This window comes from Lepisosteus oculatus, chromosome 1 (assembly GCF_040954835.1).
Source record: "Lepisosteus oculatus isolate fLepOcu1 chromosome 1, fLepOcu1.hap2, whole genome shotgun sequence".
NCBI lineage: Eukaryota > Metazoa > Chordata > Actinopteri > Semionotiformes > Lepisosteidae > Lepisosteus > Lepisosteus oculatus.
This window is the reverse complement of record NC_090696.1, coordinates 25,069,312-25,093,026: the sequence shown is the minus strand read 5'-3', so window position 1 is coordinate 25,093,026 and position 23,715 is coordinate 25,069,312. Positions and strand designations below refer to the sequence as shown.

General features: G+C 36.9%; 1 protein-coding gene across 4 annotated transcripts in view; it reads left to right on the top strand.

Moving 5' to 3' along the window:
• The window catches only part of arfip1 (ADP-ribosylation factor interacting protein 1 (arfaptin 1)), a 50,284-nt gene that overhangs the window by 18,785 nt on the left and 7,784 nt on the right, over nt 1-23,715 (top strand). For 3 of the 4 annotated variants that reach the window (XM_015344693.2, XM_006629487.3, XM_015344694.2), the window contains 4 exons: nt 9,538-9,646; nt 15,012-15,107; nt 17,390-17,502; nt 19,186-19,407. In XM_015344693.2, the coding sequence (XP_015200179.2) occupies nt 9,538-9,646; nt 15,012-15,107; nt 17,390-17,502; nt 19,186-19,407 (540 nt within the window). The remainder of the gene's footprint in view (nt 1-9,537; nt 9,647-15,011; nt 15,108-17,389; nt 17,503-19,185; nt 19,408-23,715) is intronic. The other variant, XM_015344695.2, reaches the window with a different exon arrangement.

The window sequence follows — 23,715 nt, the reverse complement described above, 5'->3', positions numbered from 1 at the left end:
TTACTCTGCTCTCCTCCCCGCTAATAGCTGATGTGTGGTGAGCGTTCTGGCGCACTATGGCACTATATCATCCAGGTGGATGCTGCACATTGGTGGTGGTGAAGGGGTAAACAGCTTTGAATGGAGTGTCCAGAAAAGTGCTAAGTGTAAGGAAATATTATTATTAAATCTTTTAGAAAAAGACAATAGCCTTGCCTTAGAAAGATCAAGATGCATCATTGTGTAATAACATTGTGTTTAAAATCTACTTTGCACTCATGTAATGACCTGTTTAAGACCATGAGAATGATAAAAACAAGAGGCTGCCCTTCAGCCCATCACGTTTGTTGGGTAGTTAGTGCATTGATCAAAGAATCTAATTCTGCCATTTCTTGAAAGCCAAGATAGCCTTTAAAGCAATATGGCTGGGTAGCTTGACCCAGACTCCCACAACCCTTTGAGGTCAAGATGCCTCCTGCTCTTAGATTTAAATACACTGCCACAGAGTTTCCACTTCTGTCCTCTGGCTGGTGTTTCTCCGTTTATTCTGAAGAAATCCTCATGATGAACCTTTTCAGGGCTTTGGAGGATTTTTAATAATTGTATCAGGTCCTTGACTTGCAGTCTTTCTTATTTACTTGGTCTTTCTCCTTTAAAAGGAAATGGTTCACACCTAAAAGGTAAAGGTCTAAGTTTTCAATCCCAGGGTAAATCTCTGCCTCCTTTACAGTGTACACAGTGACTGATTTTTAATTGAATGTGTGGTTTCCTCCTTTTTATTATTTAGGGGTTATTTGTTGATGCTTTGGAAATGGATATGGATATTGATTAGGGATAATATGAAAGTCATGCCTAGAATGTAGAACAGACTGATTCAAAACTGCATAACTGTGTATCAGAGTTTATCATGAAGGAAAAATACAGTTTATAAAATAAGTGAATGCTGGAGTAGATAAAGATTTTCTAAAAGTATACCTTTTGTTGCTTTTTACATTTGGTCTAAAGGCCAAATCTTTGTAGAGTCAAATCTCACAATCAAGCCATTAACGTGGTAAAAAATATCATGTATAGTTTAATGCTATGTTTTGAAATAAAAAATTATTGAGTATACAGCTATCAGAATTACTTTTAAATGTGACATTTTCTATTACCATAAGAAAGCACATGAGTAGGCTGACCTTGTTACTGTTACTTTCAGTTTTATTTAAAAAAGAATTGGTCTGCTCCATCAATTGCATGTGCCAGAGTTGGTCAGACCTAGTCTTAGAGAACAGTATTTATAGATCAAGACTTACAGCAAATCTCAGTGTCTGATCATCTAAGCAAGTAAAATTGGTTCCAGTGGTTTACAAGGTGTTCATAATTTCATTCTAAATGGTGCCTTAATTAGCACATTAAGCAAGTTCCAGGTCTTTACAGAGTGTTTTTGGTGATTTAGCTGTTGCCTGTGATACCTGCAGAATTGAATCCCTCCAGGACCATGATGTTACCCTTGACATTTGCTATATTAGCTAAAGAAACGGTTCTGGAATACAATCTTCAGTATTCATATGTGGTCAATATGTTTCCATTTCAATTTCACATCCATTTCAGGTTAAACAGGAAGTTTGTCACTTTGGCTTGAGAAGTGCCTTTACACATCCGATGCATAAAAGTCCATGCAAACAGTCTGATTCTCACAATTTGAAAATAATCACCAATCCAGGGGATTAGTCCAATGCCAGAACACATGCCAGGTAGTTTTAACTCGGCAGTGAAGCACTAATCTGAACATGATTTGCATAAGAAATCATGCCTTAAAGGATCACTTGTGGTTTCTTTCATGACTATGAAATCTGATCACATGAGAAATGAATTAAATGAGAACACAATCTTGCATTATTCTTTTTTAAAAAATGCTCACATTTAAAGCATGTATTAAAGAAGAGAATTATATTCAGTTAAGTTATAAAATGCAGCTGTGTGTGATGACAAAAACTCTTGTGGTATGAGGGGGCACACCTTTAAGGCATTTTTTCTTTGTACGTTAATGCAGAGACCTTACAGTTGTGTGCATATAAAAGATATGGTTCTTTTTGGCTATTTTGTGGGATCTTTTTTTATTACAGTTTCAAAGGCTGTTTTACAAAGTACAGAAATAACGCTAACTTCCTTGCAATGACATCTGATTTGAGAATAAGACCACAACTGAAATATGGTAGAAATAGTAGACAACTCTCTTTTGTCTCTCTCTCTTGAACTTTTTTTAATACTGTTTCCAACACAGTTCATCCATTAAGTGGTGTTTTAATATACCTTGTACTTTTTTAATTGTGACATAGTGATTAAGCTGTACCCAAACATTTAGAATAGTATCTTATTCTCTCCATTTACGGGGTCTGCTGGAATAATCAAATGAAAAAAATAGATTTTTTGGAGTGGAAATTAATAAGATATGATCAGAATGTTTTGAACTGTTGCTTAGAAAATGATGTATGTATTTGCATATATGTACTGTTGCAAGCTCATGATCCAGACTTTGTCTGACAATAATGATGTATTTCAGTAACCATGAGACAGGTGCCGGCTTAAGCTCCTTAGCAATGTCAGAACCTAGACAGGTTGATAAGATTTTCACAGCTCATTTATGAGCCTACATTTCTAACAAAAACCTGACCAACTTCAGAATAAAGAGGAATAATCGATTTAAGTGACCAACGAGGTGAATTTTAGTTTATTAAAATACTTTAGATTAGTGCTCATTAGTCAAGCTTTTTTCCTGAGAAATGTTTATTAATAAACAAAATGAAATTTATTGGGACTTCACTGTCCCAATACTTTCGGGGGTAGTTCTAGGTATGAGTGTTCAGCTGACTGTCAGCATATTTAAGGTATTGTATTCTGACCAGACATTGCCAGATAAATCCATGTGCATTGGAGAAAGAAAAGAACAACATACTTCATTATTAGTATTGAATTATTTGTCTGGTGCCTTCATATGGGGTGACTTACAGGTCTTACGTTTTTTATATAGTATGTGAAAGTGTTTCCTGAAGGAGATGTAAACAGTGTATTTTTCCCTATAACAGTGATGCAATACAGCAGCGGTTTAGTGTGCTTCCTCTTTCAGCTGAATGCCTTGAGTGAGTTTATCCAATCAAACAGTTGAAGATTTGCAATGTTTTTAGGAAGATATTCACTCAGAAGGTTGCAGATGCAGATCATAAATCTCAAAAGGTGCCTGTGAAGTGTCTGGGGTAGCGATCAATGGACGTCTATCTGATAACAGATATCTGATAGCTGTTATTGAGCAACTGCAAAACATGACCATTCCTTGGTTTGCAGCACAAGAATAGATGGACTTATTATGCACAAGTATATATTTAGCTATGTTTTTCAATTTAACAAGTAAAAATGTCAACTGAAAGGATTCAGAGGTGCACATTCTCAGGGAAACATTTCTTAGAAAAAGAGAAGATTAAAAAAGGAAAAGTATTTTTGGTTTAATGTAAGAACCCAAAATAAAAGCATATATTTGATGCTCACAGACTTGTGATGAAGATTATGAAAGGTATACATAATTTACGGTATTATCGGTTGGTGTGACTTTAAACAACTGTACTGTTGGAACGGTCTTTCGGCCAATATGAAGAGATGTGGAACAGAACCAGCTGCAACTGACAAGGCTTGCAAACGTGAGCCTTCATAAGCCACATAAAGTAGGAGCCTCTGTGACACTTGAAACGTGCGGATGAAACCATGGCGTTCAGCTAGAACAGATGCTGCAGAGGGATGCTATACATAACAAATGGCAGAGGGAAAAGATAGGAAGCATCTTGTATGCTTCATGGATTCTGTCATTGATTTTAGAAAACAGGAAATCGCATTTAGCAAAAATAGTGGACTTTCGGAGCTAATAGTGGAGCTAATAGTGGACTTTCGGAGACACAGGCCACACACTCACAGCCCACTCAGTATTGATGGAACGGAAGTGGAAACAGTCACCAGCTTTAGGTTTTTGGGAATTCACATCTCTAAAGATCTAACCTGGACTGTGAACACTGACTCTATCATGAAGAAGGCTCAGCAGCGCCTTTATTTCTTGAGGTGCCTCAAGCGATGGGGGATGCCAACACATGTGTTGGTGAACTTCTACCGCTGCACTATCGAGAGCGTCCTCACCAACGGGATCACCGTGTGGTATGGCAACACCTCTTCGCGAGAAAGAAAGGCACTGCAGAGAATGGTCAATATGGCCCAGAAGATCATCGGCTGCGGTCTCACCGAGATTAAACAGCTCTATGAGGACCGCTGCCGTGGTAGAATTCTGGCCATCACAGAGGACAGTCACCACCCCGGGCATGAGCTCTTCACCCCACTGCCCTCAGGCAAGAGATATAAGAGCATACGGACACTTACCACTAGATTCTTCAATAGCTTCTATCCACAAGCAGTGAGACTGGCGAACACATTTAGCCATCCCCCTCGGACCACACCTACACCATCACCATCTACCTCATTGTAATTTATTAATTGTACGTCTCCAGTCATTGTTTACACGTCTGTATTGTTTACAGTCAAACTGTCTGCATGTTTACTTGCACATTGTCTATTGTTTGTTTGTACATTGTCTTGATGCACTGTTTGCACTTTGTTTTGTTTTTTACACTTGTTTTAGTCGAGAGACTTTCTGTAAGTAAGAATTCCATTGTACCAGTACCGGTTACATATGGCAATAAAGTTCAAGTTCAAGTTCAAGTTCAATGAAGACACATGTTTCTTAAGTAGAAGTAATTATTATAAGCCTCAGGCTCTGGATGATGTTTTAAAATGATCAGTACACTAAGCCATGTGCATAGCTGTAATGGCTGATGAAACATAGTAGACTTTCCAACATCTGTTTATTTTTAACAGGTAACATCAGATATGTTGCTTTTTCAGTTATATGACAGACAGCTATGCAAAAGAACGGTTCCTGAATTTCGTGACAGAAAACAGTCATCTTACAGCTTGGATACAGAGCTTTGTTTACTGGAACATTCTGACATGTTAGTGCTCCAGTGTGGAATAACCATACTTTTCATTCAATTATATGTTTATCCAATGAATGCAGGGTTGTCACAAAGCTATGCAAGAAAAGGCTGAATGAAACTTTTGGATCTATTGGTAATCACATGAAAGAGATGGGTTGAATGGCATCTTCTGGTTTAAAATGTTTGTTTTTAAAATTCAAAAGTTAGAGAATGCATGAAAGTTTTTCTTAGTCTTGGAGAACTGGTATTATTGTGTATTTAGATTTTCAGAAAGCTATGTAGAAAGCTACACAGGGCCCAGTAGAACCAGCCAGATGTGTGTGTATGTGTATATACACAAGGCTGTTATTCATGCTGAGGTAGTCTGAGAAAACTGTCCAGCTCCACTAATTCAGGAGATCTCGTGTTGCAGTTGTTTTCTCTGATTTGGTCATTTTATGCAGTTGTTTAAACAAAAAATAATATTTTACTCTCACTTTCTCTATTTATTATTTATTTATTAAATGTAGGACATTTTAGCTGAACAGTGAACCTGAAATTCCTTTGCATGATGTTAAACTGTGGTGAAAATGTTAGTCAAAGGAGGAGGATTTTTAAAAGAATACATTGTGATCATTATTGCAAAGTCATAATACATACTGAGTGTTGGGCAATAACATTGATACAAATTGCTTTAATTAATTCATTTTGCTAGGTAGTTAAATGTTCTCTGACTTGCTACGTGGTACTTTTAATGGAGGATAAGCTGGCTGGGTATTCAGTAGTTACTTTGAAATTGAAAAGCTGACTGTATTAAGTGCTACAAGGGTAATAGATTTTGTCAGTGAAGTGATGAAGGTGTAGCTTAATGACTGGAAATTACTTCAAAGCACTTTCATATTGCAGAGAGCAGGGAAAAGGGGCTTGACTGTTTCTCATGCACTGCTCACACAGCCTTTACTTCATCTGGTATTTACAGACCTGGCACCTAATTTTTTTTTTATCTAGACCTAAAAGAATTTACAAATGCTTGTAAAATTATTCTGAGGGCAATGTATAACTGAAAAATATTTTTCAGTTATATGGCTTTTGGTAAAACGTTTTGGAGTTTCTTCCTAGTATGGCAAGGGAGCACTGTTTATCGAATTAAGGAAACTATTGTAAAGGGTAGAAGGCCTTGTTCAGCGTGAACAAAATGGTGTTGCTGTTAAATATTGCATGACAATATGCACATCTATGGGTTTCTGAGTTTTGCCTAGGCTGTATGACTATGCAATACTTAGCACTGATTGCAACAGTCTATGCAAAGGATTATTTTCTGATCTGAGGTAGTATTGTAGATTTCCAGTACTTCAGTTTAAGGAAAAGGTGAGTGTGCTTTTGAAATTTCATTCTGATGGTATCAGAAGGAAATCAGAATAAAATATTTATTAACAATTGTGCTTGTGCAATTCCACATCTTCCCAGCTTTGAAACAGGGAAATATAAAACTGTGGCTTGCATATCTTGAAACCAAACAGGAAACTGAATGTGTTCATATCTTAGGTGTTAATATTGCTGTGTTTGCAGCCTGTCACCTTTTCTTATTGTCAGGTTCTGGCAGAAGTGCCAGACATCCAGGTAAGGCAACCAGCCAGCTAAAGACTGTAAGGGTGAAAAAAGGAATGCAAACTGCAGATAGCCTGACTTCATTCAAGTTGAAATTTTTTCATAATTCATAAAATGGTTTTAGGTGTATTTCCCTATAGTTTTTCATTAATCAATCAGATTTAAGTAACTGCCTATTTTCTGTGCTTACCTATATCCTTAGCTTTCTGAAAAATGACTCAGTTGTTGTGTTAAGTGAAGTATTTCCTGGTTGCTGTTACTATAGTCAATGGTTTTAGTAATGGGATCCATCTCTCTTGATATGTTAATGGTGTTGTTACTTCTGTGGCTGTCTTAATGTCTGGTTTTCTGATTCTATGCTCATTTAATTTTTATCATTTAACTTTGTCTTTCCATGCTGCTGATGCTGATGCCCTGGTTTCTTTCAAGAAAGACCGGATAAGATCCTCAGATCAATAAGCTACTACTAACCAAACAAGCTAGATAGGCAGAATGGCCTCCTATTAGTAACCTTTTCATGTTTGTGTTATTAAATATTACATTTTGGCCTCATTTCTTGTTAAGTTGCTTAACTGCTGTTTTGTACATTTTAAGCTTGATATGAAGCATTAATATGATTTGGTATTATTTCTGGATTATTTGAATCACAAATAATAATAACAATTATATGGCAGAAAGGGTATAATTTCTTGCTAGAAATACAGTATTATGTTCTCTGAGAGCAAATTTTTGCCTTTTCTGTTTCATTAATGCAGTTTGAAAACTACAGTTAAAGAATTTAGTTACAGTGTCTGTTTTCTGTGAAGGTTTGTGATTAATAATTCATCGTCTGTATTAATTACACCTGAAGACTGGTGTAATTCCTTAACTTTTCTGAATTGTGAGGTTAATTGACTGATGAAAATGGAAGAATATACTGTATGTGCTGTTCACTACAACAGCAACAGCAACAGCTCAGTGGTTTTGTTGATCTTGTTTCCATAAAAAAGTTTCCCTTTTTAAAAAGATAATCTACAGTAAATCCTTGGTTTAATCGGGGGGAAGGGGTGTCCATTATTGTGGAATGTTCGTTAAATCATGCATGCCCTTTTTTCATACCAAAAACACACTTATTATATGAGGAATATATATGTATACTATACTGTATATATACTTTCTTGATCTTTTGACTTATTGTTTTAACAATTGCATTCATCATTGTGAAAATTGTTATCATAAGCTCTTTATTTCATGTGTCGTACATACATGCTTTAGCGAACTTCATATAGTATGAAAGACAAGCAACATCTCTTCTAAGCAATTGACCTACCCCTCTAGGGTACCATTGATATTCCTGAATTTTAAACCTATGTAGTATTTATTTCCTTATTTTATTATTTATGAATTGCAGTGTTATTGTGAGAAAAGTATGATATTTCTGATTTTGCAGACAACACCAAGGCAAAAATTAACAGTATAGGAGGATAAAGTTCTATATTAAATCGAACAGAAGAAACAGACGTGTTATGGATACTAGAAGTACTTAATATCATCATATTACCAGGGCCTTGTGGTGTTTTACCAGTTTACTTAAGGAAACAAACAACCCTATTCATAGGTCATTAATATAACACTTCAAACAGTTGCTCAGTTGCTCAAGACAGGGACAGAACCCATCCATTCATTTTCTTACTGCTTTATCCAGTACATAATTGTGGGAGGGATAATACCCAAGGACTAGAAAAATGCTGATGTAGTGTCCATACATAAAAGGAGAGATAAGCTGAGCCAAGTAATTTTAGACAAATAAATCTTACATCTATTATTTGGTTATGAAAACAATAATTAGAACTAAACCTGTCGGTCATCTATGGAAATATGATGCTAGTTAATACAAACAAGCTTCTAAAATATGTAGGTCTTGCTTAACATGATATCAGTCTTGGAACATGCTGGTATTCACAGTAAGAATGAATGAACAAGAGAGTACTGTTGTAATGTTCTAATTGGGGTGATGTAGTGAATTATTAGAAGTATTTACATTTGGATCATAGCCTTTCCTAATTTACATTGATGATCAAATTCTGTAATGAGTTAACTAGTTATGTAAGCAACCAATAACAAAATAGGAGGATTAGTGCAGAATTAGCAGCCAAGGTAACTCAAAATGTTTCAGAATTCTGAACTGGGCAAGCACCTTGTAATTACATAATTTAGACAAGTGTATTATATTTATTATGAGATACTATATGCAGTATGTACTCCCTGGACAGGACACCAGTCCATTGCAGGACACACACACACACACACACACACACACACACAGAGCTAATTTTCCAAGGAGCCAATTAACCTACCAGTATGTTTTTATACTGTGGGAATAAACTGGTGCATCTGGAGGAAACAAAATCCATGCAGATAGCAACCTAGATCTAGAATTGAACCCTGGGGCCTATCGCTGAGGGACCAGTGCACCAGCATGCTGCCCTACAACAGATGTTTAATTCATAAAACTCTTCTCCTTTTGACATTTAACCACTGTGAGTCCGAGACTAACATTTCTATCTGGCTAACTGCAATTCAGATCAGATCCTAACTGTAGGCTCAGTCAAGTGTGTACCTTGCTTACATTTCATGTTTAACATCACTGTCCTCTAAAATGGGAAGATAAAAGACAAATAAAAAGACTATTCTTTGATATTTACATCAAATATCAGTGGTATCTGTAGATTAAACTGATATCCACAGTAAAGGTTGGTGAGTGGAGAGCAACATGTAACAGCTTAGTTATACTTATATTTATTTGTAAAATATAATTGCAAAATCTGACCTCAAAATCGGATGTGATTAATGAGATTAAAGAAAGTCATATGTAGTTCTCATAGTGATGCTTGATAAAATGCCAAGAATTAGACAATATAGAGTTTGTAATAGTAGCTCTTTATACAATATATCTAACATATTTGATTTTGTTTTGTAGGATTTGACTCACAGCATGCCTGGAGGCTTGAATTTGTCAGAAACGCACATCACTTCCAGTAACTATGGAGCGACAACAGAGGGAATCATAGAATCAGGACCATATAAAGGTATTTTGTTTTGCAGGCCTTAACAATTTGTGTATTGCATAGCAGTTTGGTGCTACTTTATGCATTGTACAGAAATGATATTTCAGTTGCAGTAAGTCTATCATTGTAATCTATACCTCCATAGTAAGTCCTGTATATTTTGCTGTTATATTTGAGTTTTAGATATCTGTGTGAGATTACGTATAAATGCAGCCTGTAGTGTCGGTCTTATTCCTTGGCAGCCTGGATTACTACCTTTTTAACCACGTCTCATAATCTAAGCAAGGCTGGGCCTGGTCAATGTTGGAATAAATGGGAGACTTCCAAGGAAAACAAAGAGCTGCCACTACAAGAGGTGTTGATGGACCACTAAGTAGTACTCTTCCTTTCTGTCTGACCAGAATTTCAAAACCAGCGCATCAGTAAGTTTTAAAGGACCAGTAAGTCCTTTAAAAAAGTCCTGACTGGTCATTAAAGTTGGTGGTTGTCCTGGGTAAATTATACATACTAGGCTTTCTGAAATTCCCCCTTAATTCAGGTGGTAAAGCAGTTCCTGACTTCCCCGCTTGATCCTCTGTGTAGTGGGGCTGCTGGTGATCAAGGCTGCCTAAAAGAAAAGATAAGAATGCACACCCCCAAACTGCAGTGGTGATGATAAGAAAAGAAAACAATATACAAGTAGTCGGCTCCACGTCTTAAAGGAAAATACCATTTGTTTGAAATTGGTTATAATAGGTTAGTGTTTTAGTATAAATAACAAGTTTCATATATGAAAAGCCAATTAATTACATATTTAAACATATAATAGCTGCCACATGTCACCCAGGTGTGTGCTGCATTTCTTTGGTGGATGAAATGGGTCCCCTCCTGTTTGTGGTGCTGTTGTGTCCCTTGGGATGAAAGTGGCTGTACTGTATATGTAGTGATATTTCTTATTAGCTTACTACTTTTTATGGTGAAACATAATATTGAGAGACCTACGGTATTAGATCAGAGGAATCTGGTTTTGGGGTTGCCTTCATTTGTAATTGAAATATCTTAATTCAGTGGTATGCAAATACCACAGAATCATATGTTCCACACACTACAATGCTTCTGTAATGTGCGGGCACTTCTGAAAGCAAAGCCATTGGTTTTTGTATATTCTCTAAAGAGCTGTCCTTTACTAGAGGTATCAAGAGGTGATGTTTGAATTTGAAAAGGAGGCACACAAATGACTGCTAATTTTCATTTATTGCTTATTCCTTTCATTAACACTTGCTCATCTCACATGAATAAATTGGCTCAGTTTACTCTTGGTAACAGCTGCATAAGCCCTCTTTAAAGCACATAAGCACACCAGGTGCAGCCTGTCTACAAATAGCTTACAGTTTGTTTCTCTTTTAGTTGGTCCTGTGAAAAGCAACATATGTTATAATCATTCTGAGGATTTGTTGGAGAGGTACTCTCAGTTTTTGTAGTAAAATTACAAATGGAGTTTTGTTTAAAATTACTATAACATAAGCGTAGTTTTGGCAATTATACTCCAGTTATACTTTTTTAAACAAATCTTCAGGGAAATCTCAGCCATTTCTGCAGATATACTCCAAATAAAGAGTCAAGGTGTCATGGATAAAAAGAAACGGAATATCTTATATAAAAGTTACTTGAACTGTATTTGTAATTCTGACATCTTTAAGATTAAAAGTTGTTGTTTTAGTGTGGCTCAATACAACTTTATAGTTGGTTGGTTAGACATGATAGTATCTTGGGAATTACTGACTTATCGTAATGGAAGAACAATTATATACAATTCCCATTTGTAAAAATTATTTTAGGTTACAGTATGTTGGCCTTTGAAGACATCTATTAATAATTTTTTTAAAAGCCACATATAAATGTTCAGTTAGCTAGCAGCAGTATTCTTGTTGTTTAAATAATCAGATCTTAAGAACATTCCAAGGCTCTCCGGTCCGACAAGATTTTAGTTTGCTAGATGTCAGTTTATCATGGCTGAGACCATGTTTCCTATGGTACCGAAAGGTTTCTTGATAGCCACTTGTCCTTGCTCTCAAGATCTGTGCCATTATTCAACTCATATTTACCCCCATATGTCTTCAATATGTCAAGCCTAAGCATGTGGTAATATTGCTAACTGGAATGTGGTGGAGTCTTTGCAGAACCTGGAAAAGGGCACATTGGTATGTGCAATGGGCAATTTCGACCTCTTAGACACTAATTCATGCTTAGTGAGAATGGGTATGTTAGCATTTAAGGGAAGATAATGATGGCACAAGTAAAAATCCTTTTATTGCCTTGTGCCAATAGAGTCAAGTTGTGAAGCAACACTAGCATGTTATTATGAAGAGAGCCCGTAAGTGAAGAATAAAAAGATAACCACTCGCTAAGATTGATTTGCTGTTATTTGGCATATTTTCTGTTTCAGCACAGGTCAGGTCCCAAGGGTACCTGACTAGAGATGTTCATCTCGTACTAATTCATAGAATTCAGTGTAATTGCATTTATTGCGATTATGTCAGTATGTCAGTTTCCCAGAACAATACCTTCCCAAAAACTTAGTTATACTTAGATCAGTTATGGAAAAGAGGATCTAGCTTGTTTTATTGCTTGTATTCATCGTTCCGGGGATCACATTCAGCCATTTTCTTGTAATAAATGCAGGCTGTTAGTTTTGACGATTGCTTCAGTTCAGGGTTGCGCGGTTGTGCAGTGGTTTGCATTGCTGCATTCCTTGCAGAACTGTGGCCCTAGGTTCAGTTCTTGGAGTTTGGATGTTCTCCACATGTTTGGCCCATGCTTGCTTGGTTTGGCTTCGGTGTTCTCAGTGACCCTGTATTGGATAAAGCGGTTAGAAAATGGAAGGATGGCTCAGTTACGCCAGTAACTGGCTGCTTCATGTCATTATGATATGAGCTGGATTGAAAATCGACAGAGACACCGGCCTTCCACAGCCAGCACTGGCAGCCCTGTTTTAACCTGTCAGAGCAAGACATTCCTTTAAATCCAGGAATGTATCTGTTGTTCTTCTCTGGACAATATTCTAAATAAGACCTTACTACTTATGTAATTATGTAATTTTAGCATAGCAGTGTTTTATTGGAAGTCTACATTTCTGATTATATAGGTTGCACTCACACTTTGGTTTTTTTTGTTGCTTTCCCGCATTGTCTCGAAGGTCTAAATGGTCTTAGTCTTTTTTATCAATGGCCTTTTATCTGCACGCAAAAACCCGATTCCAACATTTTATTGTTCGGTGTTGCCCAAAAGTGTTCATATTCTAAATGAGATTTTGCTAGTTCACTGTACAATTCTACCATGTAATACTTTATATAGATCCTACACTTTTACTAGATTTCTTACCATTCTCTTTGCTTTTTCTGTTGTTACATTGTCTAGATGCAATGAGTTTCCACATAAACAGCTGGGATTTTTCAATATAGTACCACAGTACCGTATGTATATGGTACTTATTCATAGTACCATAGATATAGTACCATCTTAGCTCAGTGTATTTAGTTTGTATTTAGTTTTTCATTCTATTTCATGTTACATCTGTGTTTCATTCTATGCTTTTCATTGTTATTTTCCAGATGTTTTTCATTTAACTATTTTAGAATTTTTCTATAAAGCTTCCACTATTTTCAGTAATTCTACTATTTGGTTTCTCATAAAAAACTGGACATGTTATTAATGATACCAGAATCCATATCATTGATTTAAAATAAGAAGAGCAGTCATGCTCATATAGATTGTTGCTCTGTGTCCTGGCTCTTGTATAACTATATAAAAAGATTATTCAGAACCAATTAAAACATGAAAACATTTAACTCCATTATGTTATGTCTATAGACTAAATGAGGATGAAATTAATCTGACACTGAGCGGATGAGTATCATTATATTAAATATGTAAGTCACTGTCAGTGCAGAAGGGATTGCATTTCCTTGATTAGGAGAGGATGTATCCAATGATTATTGCTTTGAAGAACTGAGTCACTTTCATGGTTTGGTTGCAAGACAGTAATACTATAGAAAGAAAAGGGATAAAGGTGAATATAATTATAGATTGTTTTTATAAGGTTTTGTGTTTCAGAATGTGAAACAAGGATTGAAATTGTCTTCAATCCAAATCCCATGGATCTATTTAGTAGTATTGATCATCTTTAAATACATGTAGCAAAGCCACCTGTGTGTTTTACCTCCAGCACAACAGGCGTGCTTTAACTCCAGGGGAGCCTCTGTTTTGAGACCTGAAAACATCAGATTTTTAGATAGAAAAAAAGCAAAAGCCTAACAACCAGTATTTCTAATTTTTTGTTTACCATTAAGAAACGTGTCACTTTTCTGGAACAAAAATATCAAATGCCAGTAAACCGATTCCTAAAGAGTTCTATTAAGTGAAACTGGAGCGTCCATTCTACGCAACTCTTTGGATCTGTGCCAGGACCTCAGCTTGGGTATCGGTTTCTGCACTACACCTTTAAAGAGCCATGTTTTCTAACTACCTACCTTATTTTTCTGAGGAGCTGACCTGAATTGTCTTCTTTCTCCACACTGTACATCAACTGCTTCCCTGTGGAGACAGTTAGAAGCACCACGTTTCTTGGTGCACACATTACAGATGACCCCACTTGGTCCCTCAATACCACCTCCCTAGCCAAGAAAGCACAGCAGTGTCTCTATTTCCCGCGGCAACTGAGGAGGGTAAACCTTCCCCTGCCCATTCTTACCACTCTCTACAGAAGCACCATTGAGAGCACCTTGACCAGCTGGATCACTGTTGGGTTTGGGAATTGCAACGCTTCAGACCGCAAGACCCTTCAACGAATTGTGGAAACAGCTGAAAAGATCATTGGAGCCTCTCTCCCTTCCATTCCTGTCACCTCTCACAAACGCTGCTTACACAGGGCCTCCAGAATAGTAGATGACCCCTCCCACCCCTCCCATAAACTCTTTGCCCTCCTACCATCTGGAAAAAGATATCACAGTGTACGGGCTAGCTCCACCAGACTCTGGAACAGCTTCTTCCCACAGGCTGTAGGGCTCCTCAACACCCTGGAATCTACTTGCACCCACCCCAATTCCAGAAACAGGGTTTAAGTCCCCCCAGTGTTTTGTGTATATTGTATTATGTATTGTCTTGTGATCTGCACTTTGCACTACATGTATCCTGTCTACACTGTCTATGTCAGTGTCCTGTCTGTCCTGTCTTTATTTGCTCCGTGGACCAGGAGGAACGTTATTTTGTTCCACTGTATACTTCTATATGGCTGGAATGACAAACTTGAACTTGAAGTAGCAGCAGCAATGCAGATTGCGTTTTTGGGACATTCATTTTTGCAGGGCTAACCAGTGCTTTCTAATTATCCAATATTCACTGTTTCCAGGATCTACAAGTCAGCCCCAGTCACCTGTTGTCTCTCCCAGCAGTATTGTGGCTAGCAGACTGGCCAGATCAGCCTCCGATATTCCTAGTGAGAAAGGTACTCCATGCACTGGCTGGGTGATCCGAGAACTTTCTCTTGCTATATCTGTACTAAAATATTCCTTAAAATTGGCATCCTTTGTGGGACTGTGCATTCTGCTAAAGCGATCACCTACTACCAGTTTGTTCCAGATTTCCAATAATACCACTTTTTTCTTCCATCTCATCATCTTTCTGACTGGCCCTGCAAGTAAATCCTTGAAAATCGGACAAGTAGATGGCTACTGTATGTTTACAATACTTTGAGATGCTTTTTTTTCCTTAACCCAAGGTTAAAAGGAAGTTTCATTTCAGCTGTCTCCATAATTCTTTCTAAACCCCCTGTCCTGTTATAGCTTTATACTTACAGGTCATGCAAAAGCAGACACTGCTGTAGCTTTCACACATGAGATTTATGTGCAAATGTTTTGCTTACCTTCTGCTCTTTGGGTGTTTTTCCCTGCTGCTAATAGGTGTTTCATAGTGTTTCAGGGGATTTTCCTTTATTTCATGCTCTGGTATGATTAAAGCTTTCCTTTTTGCTAACCAGTGATTTTGGTCCTTTTGCATAGGATTTGGCTTGGGTTTTGGACTATTGTCTGTTCTTTTTTGTTTTCATTTGGTTTTGGTTCATAACTTTATTTTTTAAATATTTGACAGCTTGTTTTTCAAGGCATAAAAAAAACAATGTATTAGGAAATGCTAATATATACAGAGGGCCGGAGCACAAGAAAATATTAAGTTCTCCTCACCATGATGCTTGGGTTGCTCATATGTTTGTGCCCCTGAAGAAATACTTGTATGTATGCAGTATTTATTGTATTAACAAGGTTTAAAACGGGGGACATTTTAAAGGGGTATTGAAGGTGTATTGCCTGATAAATGAGCTTAGAGTACTTACACAAATTCATTTTTTTAAACCTTTACCTTTAAACCTTAAATACCTAATATTGTTTGGAATTTATTTTAATAAAATATAGACTCAAACTTGAGCAGAACATTGATCCTTCTTTTCACTTTGAAGAGCTGTTTCCTGCCAGAAATATGCTGCCGGAAGGGCTGGAAAACTGTTCTTTTTCCTATGTCGATATTTGTCAAACATTGACAGTAATTGTTTTCATATAACGGGTTTTGGCATGTTTTCTCATTCAGAGAACAGCATTCCCAGTATAAAGACAATACATAAGATTGTACTGTAATACCTGTTCCATGATTAGGTGAAAAGCACAATATCATAAAACATTATCATATGCATTGTGCAAGTATTGCCTGTTTCATTATCAGGGAGGACACCCTTATCAGCATTCCTAGTAAAAGGAAAACAGAACTAGCAGCTATCAGACTGCTCCGACTTCAAAGTTTAGAATACAGCTGCCTGAAACTGTTGTGCCATTATTCTTATTCATTTAATACAAGGAATGTACAGTGATTTACTGTGAATTTTGTTCATTTGTTAGTTTTCTGGTAATTCAACTTATAAAACCATGTCAAAATTATTTTAATTAAAAAACAGTATAGAAATAGGCCAAATACAAAAGTGGTTTTGTTTTAAATCATTCCCACAGAGAGTTCATTCTTGTATCTGTTCTTCAGTTTTTCATTTTTATCTATATCGTTAACAGGAGCTGTATCAGGTTAGTCATGCTAACCTGCTCCCAGAAAAACCCTGAAATAACTCAATAATTGTCATCATGCAGTTCTAGTCTAGTCTCCGTGCTTAAATCTGTTCAGGGATGCAGGTATTAAAGCTCATAGGTGTTAAAGGCCTTGTATGGAATCCTGTGTGCCTGGATTCTTTATCTGGGAAGAATCTCCAATCTAAAGAGAGAGCAGTCAATCCTCCATCCCAAAGAGCAGATACAAGGCCTGGCCATGTCACTCACTCTGACTTAGTGTCTCCTTTGCTTACATTGCTACGATTGTGTATGTTAAATCTTGTTTTTTTAGGAATTCCAGCAACCACCCCTATTGATGCTTGAAATTACTCTGTGACTGTTTTAAACATTCTGTGGAAAAGAAGCAATTTAATGTGACAGCACTACCTCATCAATCATGGGAAAGATGGGAGGAGCAGCAATTAAAAGTTTTTATGTTACCTGTATTTATGAAATGGCCAAGGAAGTTAGTACACATTAAACACATAATTTAGAACCACAAGCCAATGTAATGTGGCCCATGGGTTTGTTGGGAATTTCCAGTTTGCAGTAATTTGATTAATAATGGTTGAGTTTATATAAAGGAAGGCCAAGGCAATCTTGTATCATTCCTTTAGTAATGAATGAGTTCAACTGTCCTCTCCAGGCATGATGAAAGTGCAGCCTAAAAGTGGACCCGTAGTTGTCTCCGATGAGATCAAGAATCCTGCCATTGAGAAGCTGGATCTGGTGCGAAAATGGAGCATCAACACTTACAAAGTAGGTAGACCCTCCATCTGTGAAAATGTTCGAGTGCCAAGCCTGCTGTTCTTTGTGGCACGTTGCATTAGGAGCACTTACAGAAATTAAATGGGATGGCTAGAAAATTGAATTGCTTGTGCCTGAACAGTGTATATTTGGATTTGCAGAGTGCAAATGTATCAACTACAGCACCCTGGTACTAAAGGGTACAGAGCAAAGCTGTGTCAGGCAGCACACGCTCACTTCGTGTACTAGAAAACAACTGAATTATTATTAATGTTCTGTTCATTCCCGATTCTCTGTGTATATTAAAATGTCAAATAAATGGTGACAACATCATCTGGGATTTGCATTGTTTCAAACCCTTATTTATGCCAGCTTTTCTTGGTAGTCCTTTGCAATCACCTCACACCGCCTTGAGCACAGCGGTGTTCACAGGGAGAGCAGGCGTGGATTAGGGCTCGGTTCAGTAGCGTGTCCTCACTTTCCCCATCTCTCCTTGGTCAGGCTGATGGCTGTAACAGTCTAAAACTCTGGGGTGGTATGTAGGTAAATTACAGCTAATCACAAACTACATAACTAGATTTGTTTATTATTCCCTCCCATTACCTTCTAAAGTATTGTCAGTGATGTATATTTTAGTGTTTTTAAAGCTGACTATTACAGCAGAAAGTCTGCTTATTTGATAGCTTCAGTGAAAAGAACTGTTTACGACTCTTGTGTGCTTTGTTCTTTTGCTATTAAGGTTGCTTTTACAGATTTGAGAAAAATAAATGCCTTTTGATATCTTTAACACAAGTATGGTTTGTGTGTCTTGTAAAATCGTTTAATTGTGTTGATCAACTTTTTAATGATCGTAAATGATTGCTTGGCAAAAAACATGCACATCTCACAATTGAGGAAACTAAGGAAACCGCAGTCAATTGTGGTAAGTGCTGACCCTCTGCTGTGTTTCAAAAAAATTGAAATATGTGATGTTTTTATAAGCATTATATTCTTTATTAGTAAATTAACATTTTCTGTTGCACAGTAGTCATTCATCAGTTTGCCATACACAAGGTCAAAGATATATAATTATTCTCTCTTTATACTGGCAAAGTGTAATTCATTGTCAATTTGCTATTAATGTTGTTGTTCTCTTATCCATTATCTTTCCTTGCCCTGAGACCACAGATTTTGAATTGTCTTGTCTTCCTGTGGGTATTGTGACCCAGTGACTGAAACCTGTGCAGTCACGTTTAAGAGTCTGTAATGATTGTTTTAAAATAAATATATTTAGGCGAAACATATTACCAGCTTATTACTAATAAGTAATATAATACAGATTATTTTCAATGAGGTAAAATGAGTTTTTGTTATAGAAAATGTTGACTTCAAAAACAATGTTCAATTTTGTGGTCCTCCGAGAATGTCAGCGGCCTACCTAATGATACTTCCTCTGTTATAGGAATGGGTGGTTCCAGTCTTCCAGAGACAGAATATTCCAAGATTTACCAGTATTTTTCAATTATGACAACCAATTACAGACCTGAAAAACATTTGGAAATGTTTTTGCACTTTTAAATTATTTAATTAATTTAATTAAACATTTAAGAGCTGCAATGAAAATCAGATGACTCTCTGATGCCCTCAAGCACTGGGGTTGTTCTTTTCTGTCCTAGTAGGTCATCAGTTATCTTTTCACCTTTGTGCTTGTTGCAGTGTACGAGGCAGATCCTGTCGGAGAAGCTGGGCCGAGGGTCTAAGACTGTGGACTTGGAACTAGAGGCTCAGATAGAAATTCTCCGGGATAACAAGAGGAAGTATGAGCAGGTCATAAAGCTGGCGCAGACGCTGGCAACACAGCTCTTCCAAATAGTGCAGACTCAGAGGCAACTGGGAGATGCTTTCGCAGACCTCAGCTTAAAATCTCCAGAGCTCCACGTAAGTGTACATCCCCACAACAGCTTTGCAAACACCCGTTTGATATGAATTAAAAAAATATAAAATGATTTATATTTTAGTTCATTTTCATGGTCGTAACAATCCCTGGGGCTTCCAAAGATTCATGATAGCATGAATGGTATTGTACAAGTAGCCATGAAGACTAAAGTTTGGTATTTATTACAGTTTTTGAAAAAAATATTTTTAAAAACTCTCAGGTAACTCATCATTATTGCTGCTATTATACTATTTCTAAGATTTAATACAGAGGTTTTATGGCTTTCATCTGAAGTTATGCAACTGGTTGCCTTCACGTTATTTGAAAGACTAATTGATTGAAATCTTTATGAACTGATGTATGTTTTTACAGCATAAGGTGAGTCTCAAAGGAAATAGTTTGCAACATAGCATTTCATGATTTAGTTAAGAAAATTTTGAAGCTTAATTTGAGGAAAAGTAAAGATAAAGCAATAGTGCAACCAACACGTAGTGTTTCCCTCTCTGACTTACAGCAGATTGAGAGTCCCACATAAAAGGCACCTCTCTCACACTAGCAATTTTTTCTCCAGTGGGTAGAGGCATAGATGTGGCACTGAATACTCTGCACCTTTAAATACTGCTCAGATATTGATGAAACATCAGAGACACAAAGTCGAGATGCAGGACAGAACGGCCTATATTGGGACCATTTTCAGTTATTTTACTGAGGATAACTTCATATGTTCTTTCCTGAGGCAAGATGTTGTGTATTTTAGTGACAGCTACCAACAGCTACTACCTGTCTTGTCTTTGTCTGTTTCATCATGCTGATGGGAATTTGTGTTGGGGTAGGAGAAAAGTATACAACATATGTAGGTAAAATGACAGGCTTTGTGTTACTGTTTTCTGCCTGATAGTAAAAGACAGGGAATTTGCTTTGCCTTCTGTGACTAGAAAAATATTGGAAACTTGAGAAGTGAGCTTAACACCTTTCATCCAGGTAAAGTGTCATTCCAGTCAGATTTCTCTTTATTTAAGTGCAGTGGCGTTTTCATTTCCTGGAATCTAGTCTGTTGTAGTTGTACAGTATGTTTGCATCAGTGCAATGTTACTGGAGTTCTGTTCCCATGTGTGTTTTTTAGGGATCAAGATGCCATGTATACTTAAAAAGAAATCTAGACTTTTAGTTGTTTTAAGACACTTTTAATGATTCTTTATTGTTGATATGTCATCTGTAAGGTTTGAGACCAGTTTCTACCAATATGTTATTAAGAATTTGTCAATATAGTAAGACCTATGGAAAAACTGTCAATTTAAATATGTAGTTATTTATTTTGATGTTAAAGAAAAGGAAAGGTATCATGTTTAGAACCATATATTTCAAAAATATATTTTTCTTGTCCAGAATAAGTTATCCACAAAAAATGAAATAGTAATTATTAAGCGAAATGTTGCTTTTGGCTATCTATCATATGAATTAATTTTAATAGTATTTAAATAGTTTGCAAATAATGTGTACACTGTTTTCATCAGCCTACTATTCTGTTTTGTTTGAGTTAATGGCATGATGGCATGGCACTGCAAAAAAAACCTTTTATCTCGACTTTTTAAAAATATTTATTTCAATACAAAAAAATTATATTAATTTTATTTTGGTTATTTTATCAGAGACTCAAATTTTAGAGTGTTGAGAAACTTATCTATTTAGATTTAAGCTGCACAGACCAATATAATTTATTTTCTGCCAACAGACTGAAAATCACAAGATTTAATCAGGTTGCAGCATGCTGTGAGCTCTTCATTTTAAGAAGTGTTCAATACAACCTGTTTTTTCTTGTTTCTGGCAAGCAGACAATATAAATGGGCTAAATAAGGATGTTCTTTGCTTGGTTCATTTGTTTGATTATGTAACTTTATTATATTGTTGCTTTTGTATGAGGACATGTGAAGCATATCTTCTGTGCCTGCTGTGGAATAAAATTGGAAGCTTCACATTACTTTCCTGCTGAAACATAAATGATGGCACTTCTTAGCTCATTATGAAATATACATGTTTTAAACTTGAATAATATATAATATGAACTTTATTTTCTATAGTGCCTTTAAAGGTGGCTTCTCAAATTGCTTTACAGAATGACAACAGCAACAACAATTAAAAATTAAAAAATACACAAGATAAACATGATGAGAATACACAGAGGAGACAGTAGATGGTGGTACTAAATACAGTAGGAGTAGTGGGGTAAAGAATGGAACCAGTTAAGTAAAGGCTCTTCTGAAGATGAAGGTTTTGAGTCTGGATTTAAAGGAGTTTAGAGAAGGTGACTCTGATATCCTTGGGGAGAGAGTTCCAGAGCTTAGGGCATAACAGGAGAGGGCCCTGTCACCCATAGAGTGTAGATGGGCTTGGGGGAAAGTAAGGAGAGCAGAATTAGAGGAGAGAAGGTTGCAAGATGGGGAGTAAGGTGATAATAGCTCAGACAGGTACCGAGGTGCAAAGCCATGCAGAGCCTTATAGGTGAGCATGAGGATTTTGAAGTCGATACGAAACTTGACAGGAAGCCCGTGCAAGAACTCCAGGATAGGAGTAATGTGATCACTTTTTCTAGAACTGGTCAGGATTCTGGCTGCTGAATTTTGGACATATTGGAGTTTGTTCAGTGTGGATTTAGATACCCCAGCGAGTAGAGCATTACACTCGTCAATTTGGGAGAAGACAAATGTGTTGATCAGCTTTTCAGCCACAGTTAGTGATAACATAGGGCCGTAGTCTAGCAATATTTCTGAGGTGAAAGAAAGATGTTTTAACAAAACGCTGCACATTAAAGTTGAATGTAAAGCCAGAATTGAAAATAACCCCAAGGTTTTTCGATTTAGACTGAAGCTCAAGTACAGAACCATCTACAGATAAGGTTACAGGATTGACTTTACAAAGTTGGTTGGGAGTGCCAATAAATATAACTTCAGTCTTGTCACAGTTAAGATGAAGGAAATTTTGATTCATCTAAGTTTTTATGTCAGAGATGCAATAATATAGAATAGAGACAGACACATCAGTGTCAGGTTTGGTATGGATGTATATTTGAGTATCATCGGCATAGAGATTATATTTGAGGCCATGTGATCTCAAGAGCTGACTAAGTGGAAACATGTAAATGCTGAAAAGTAGGGGATGCAGTATCAAGCTCTGAGGAACACCAAACCTAAATCCGCCAAAAGAGACAAAGTGACAGCGATCAGTGAGGTAAGACTTGAACCATTTGAGAGCAATGTCTGAAACTCCAAACACTCAACACAAGAAAGTAAGATGTCATGATTAACAGTGTTGAAAGTAGAACTGAGATCAGGAAGAATGAGGATAGAAAGAGATCCAGAATCTGAAGCTATTAGAAGATCATTAGTAACTTTGACCAGGGCAGTTTCTGTGCTATGAAGTTGACGGAAGCCAGATTGGAGGGGTCCAAAAAGGTTATTTACAGTGTGGTGGTTATGTAACTGAAATGTGACAGCACATTCTAGACTTTTTGCAAGAAAGGGTAAGTTGAAGGGCAAAAATTGTTAAGATTGTCCAGAGCCTCCTTTGAACATTCTTTTTTATTTTTTTCAAGACCTGTAAGTAAATTAAGCATGGCTAAACTTGGCAGGGCACATTTCTTCCTACTTCTTCAGTATTCCAACTGTTTCTCCTTTGAATTTTGACAGAGAGAAGCAATTTTCTCTGTTTGAAGTCTTGTTTCAGTTTGTGTATCCTTAGTCTTGAATGTCTCTGGGGGGTAGGGCATCACTCAAGATGTGTAAACTTTACCCTTCCACCCATTTTCTAACTGCTTTATCCAATACAGGGTCACGGGGAGGCCGGAGTGAATCCCGGCAAGCAACAGGCGCATACCAGGGTATACCTTCACAGGGCACACACACTGACACCAGGGCCAGTTTTCCCAGAAGTCAGAGCCAGAGCACCTGGAGGAAACCCATGCAAACCTGGGCAGAACACACAAACTCCACACAGATATTAGTATGGAAATTGAACCCTGGGCCCCAGCACTGTGAAGCAGCAATGTTAATCACTGCACCACCGTGCCTCCCATGTAAACTTTATCATTATAGAAATCATGTCTAGTGAAAGACACATTCTCCACCATTTACTTTTAATTTCTTACAGTTTTTGTCCTCACGGCTTTCTGGGGTGTGACAAAAGAAGCTTTTGAAATGCATCAGGGACTTGTTCAACAATCAGATTTTACATTACATTTTTTACATTATGTTGCTAACAAATCCCAAAACGTTGACAAAGCAAAGCTATTCAGCTTCTGTGAAGAATGAGAACTG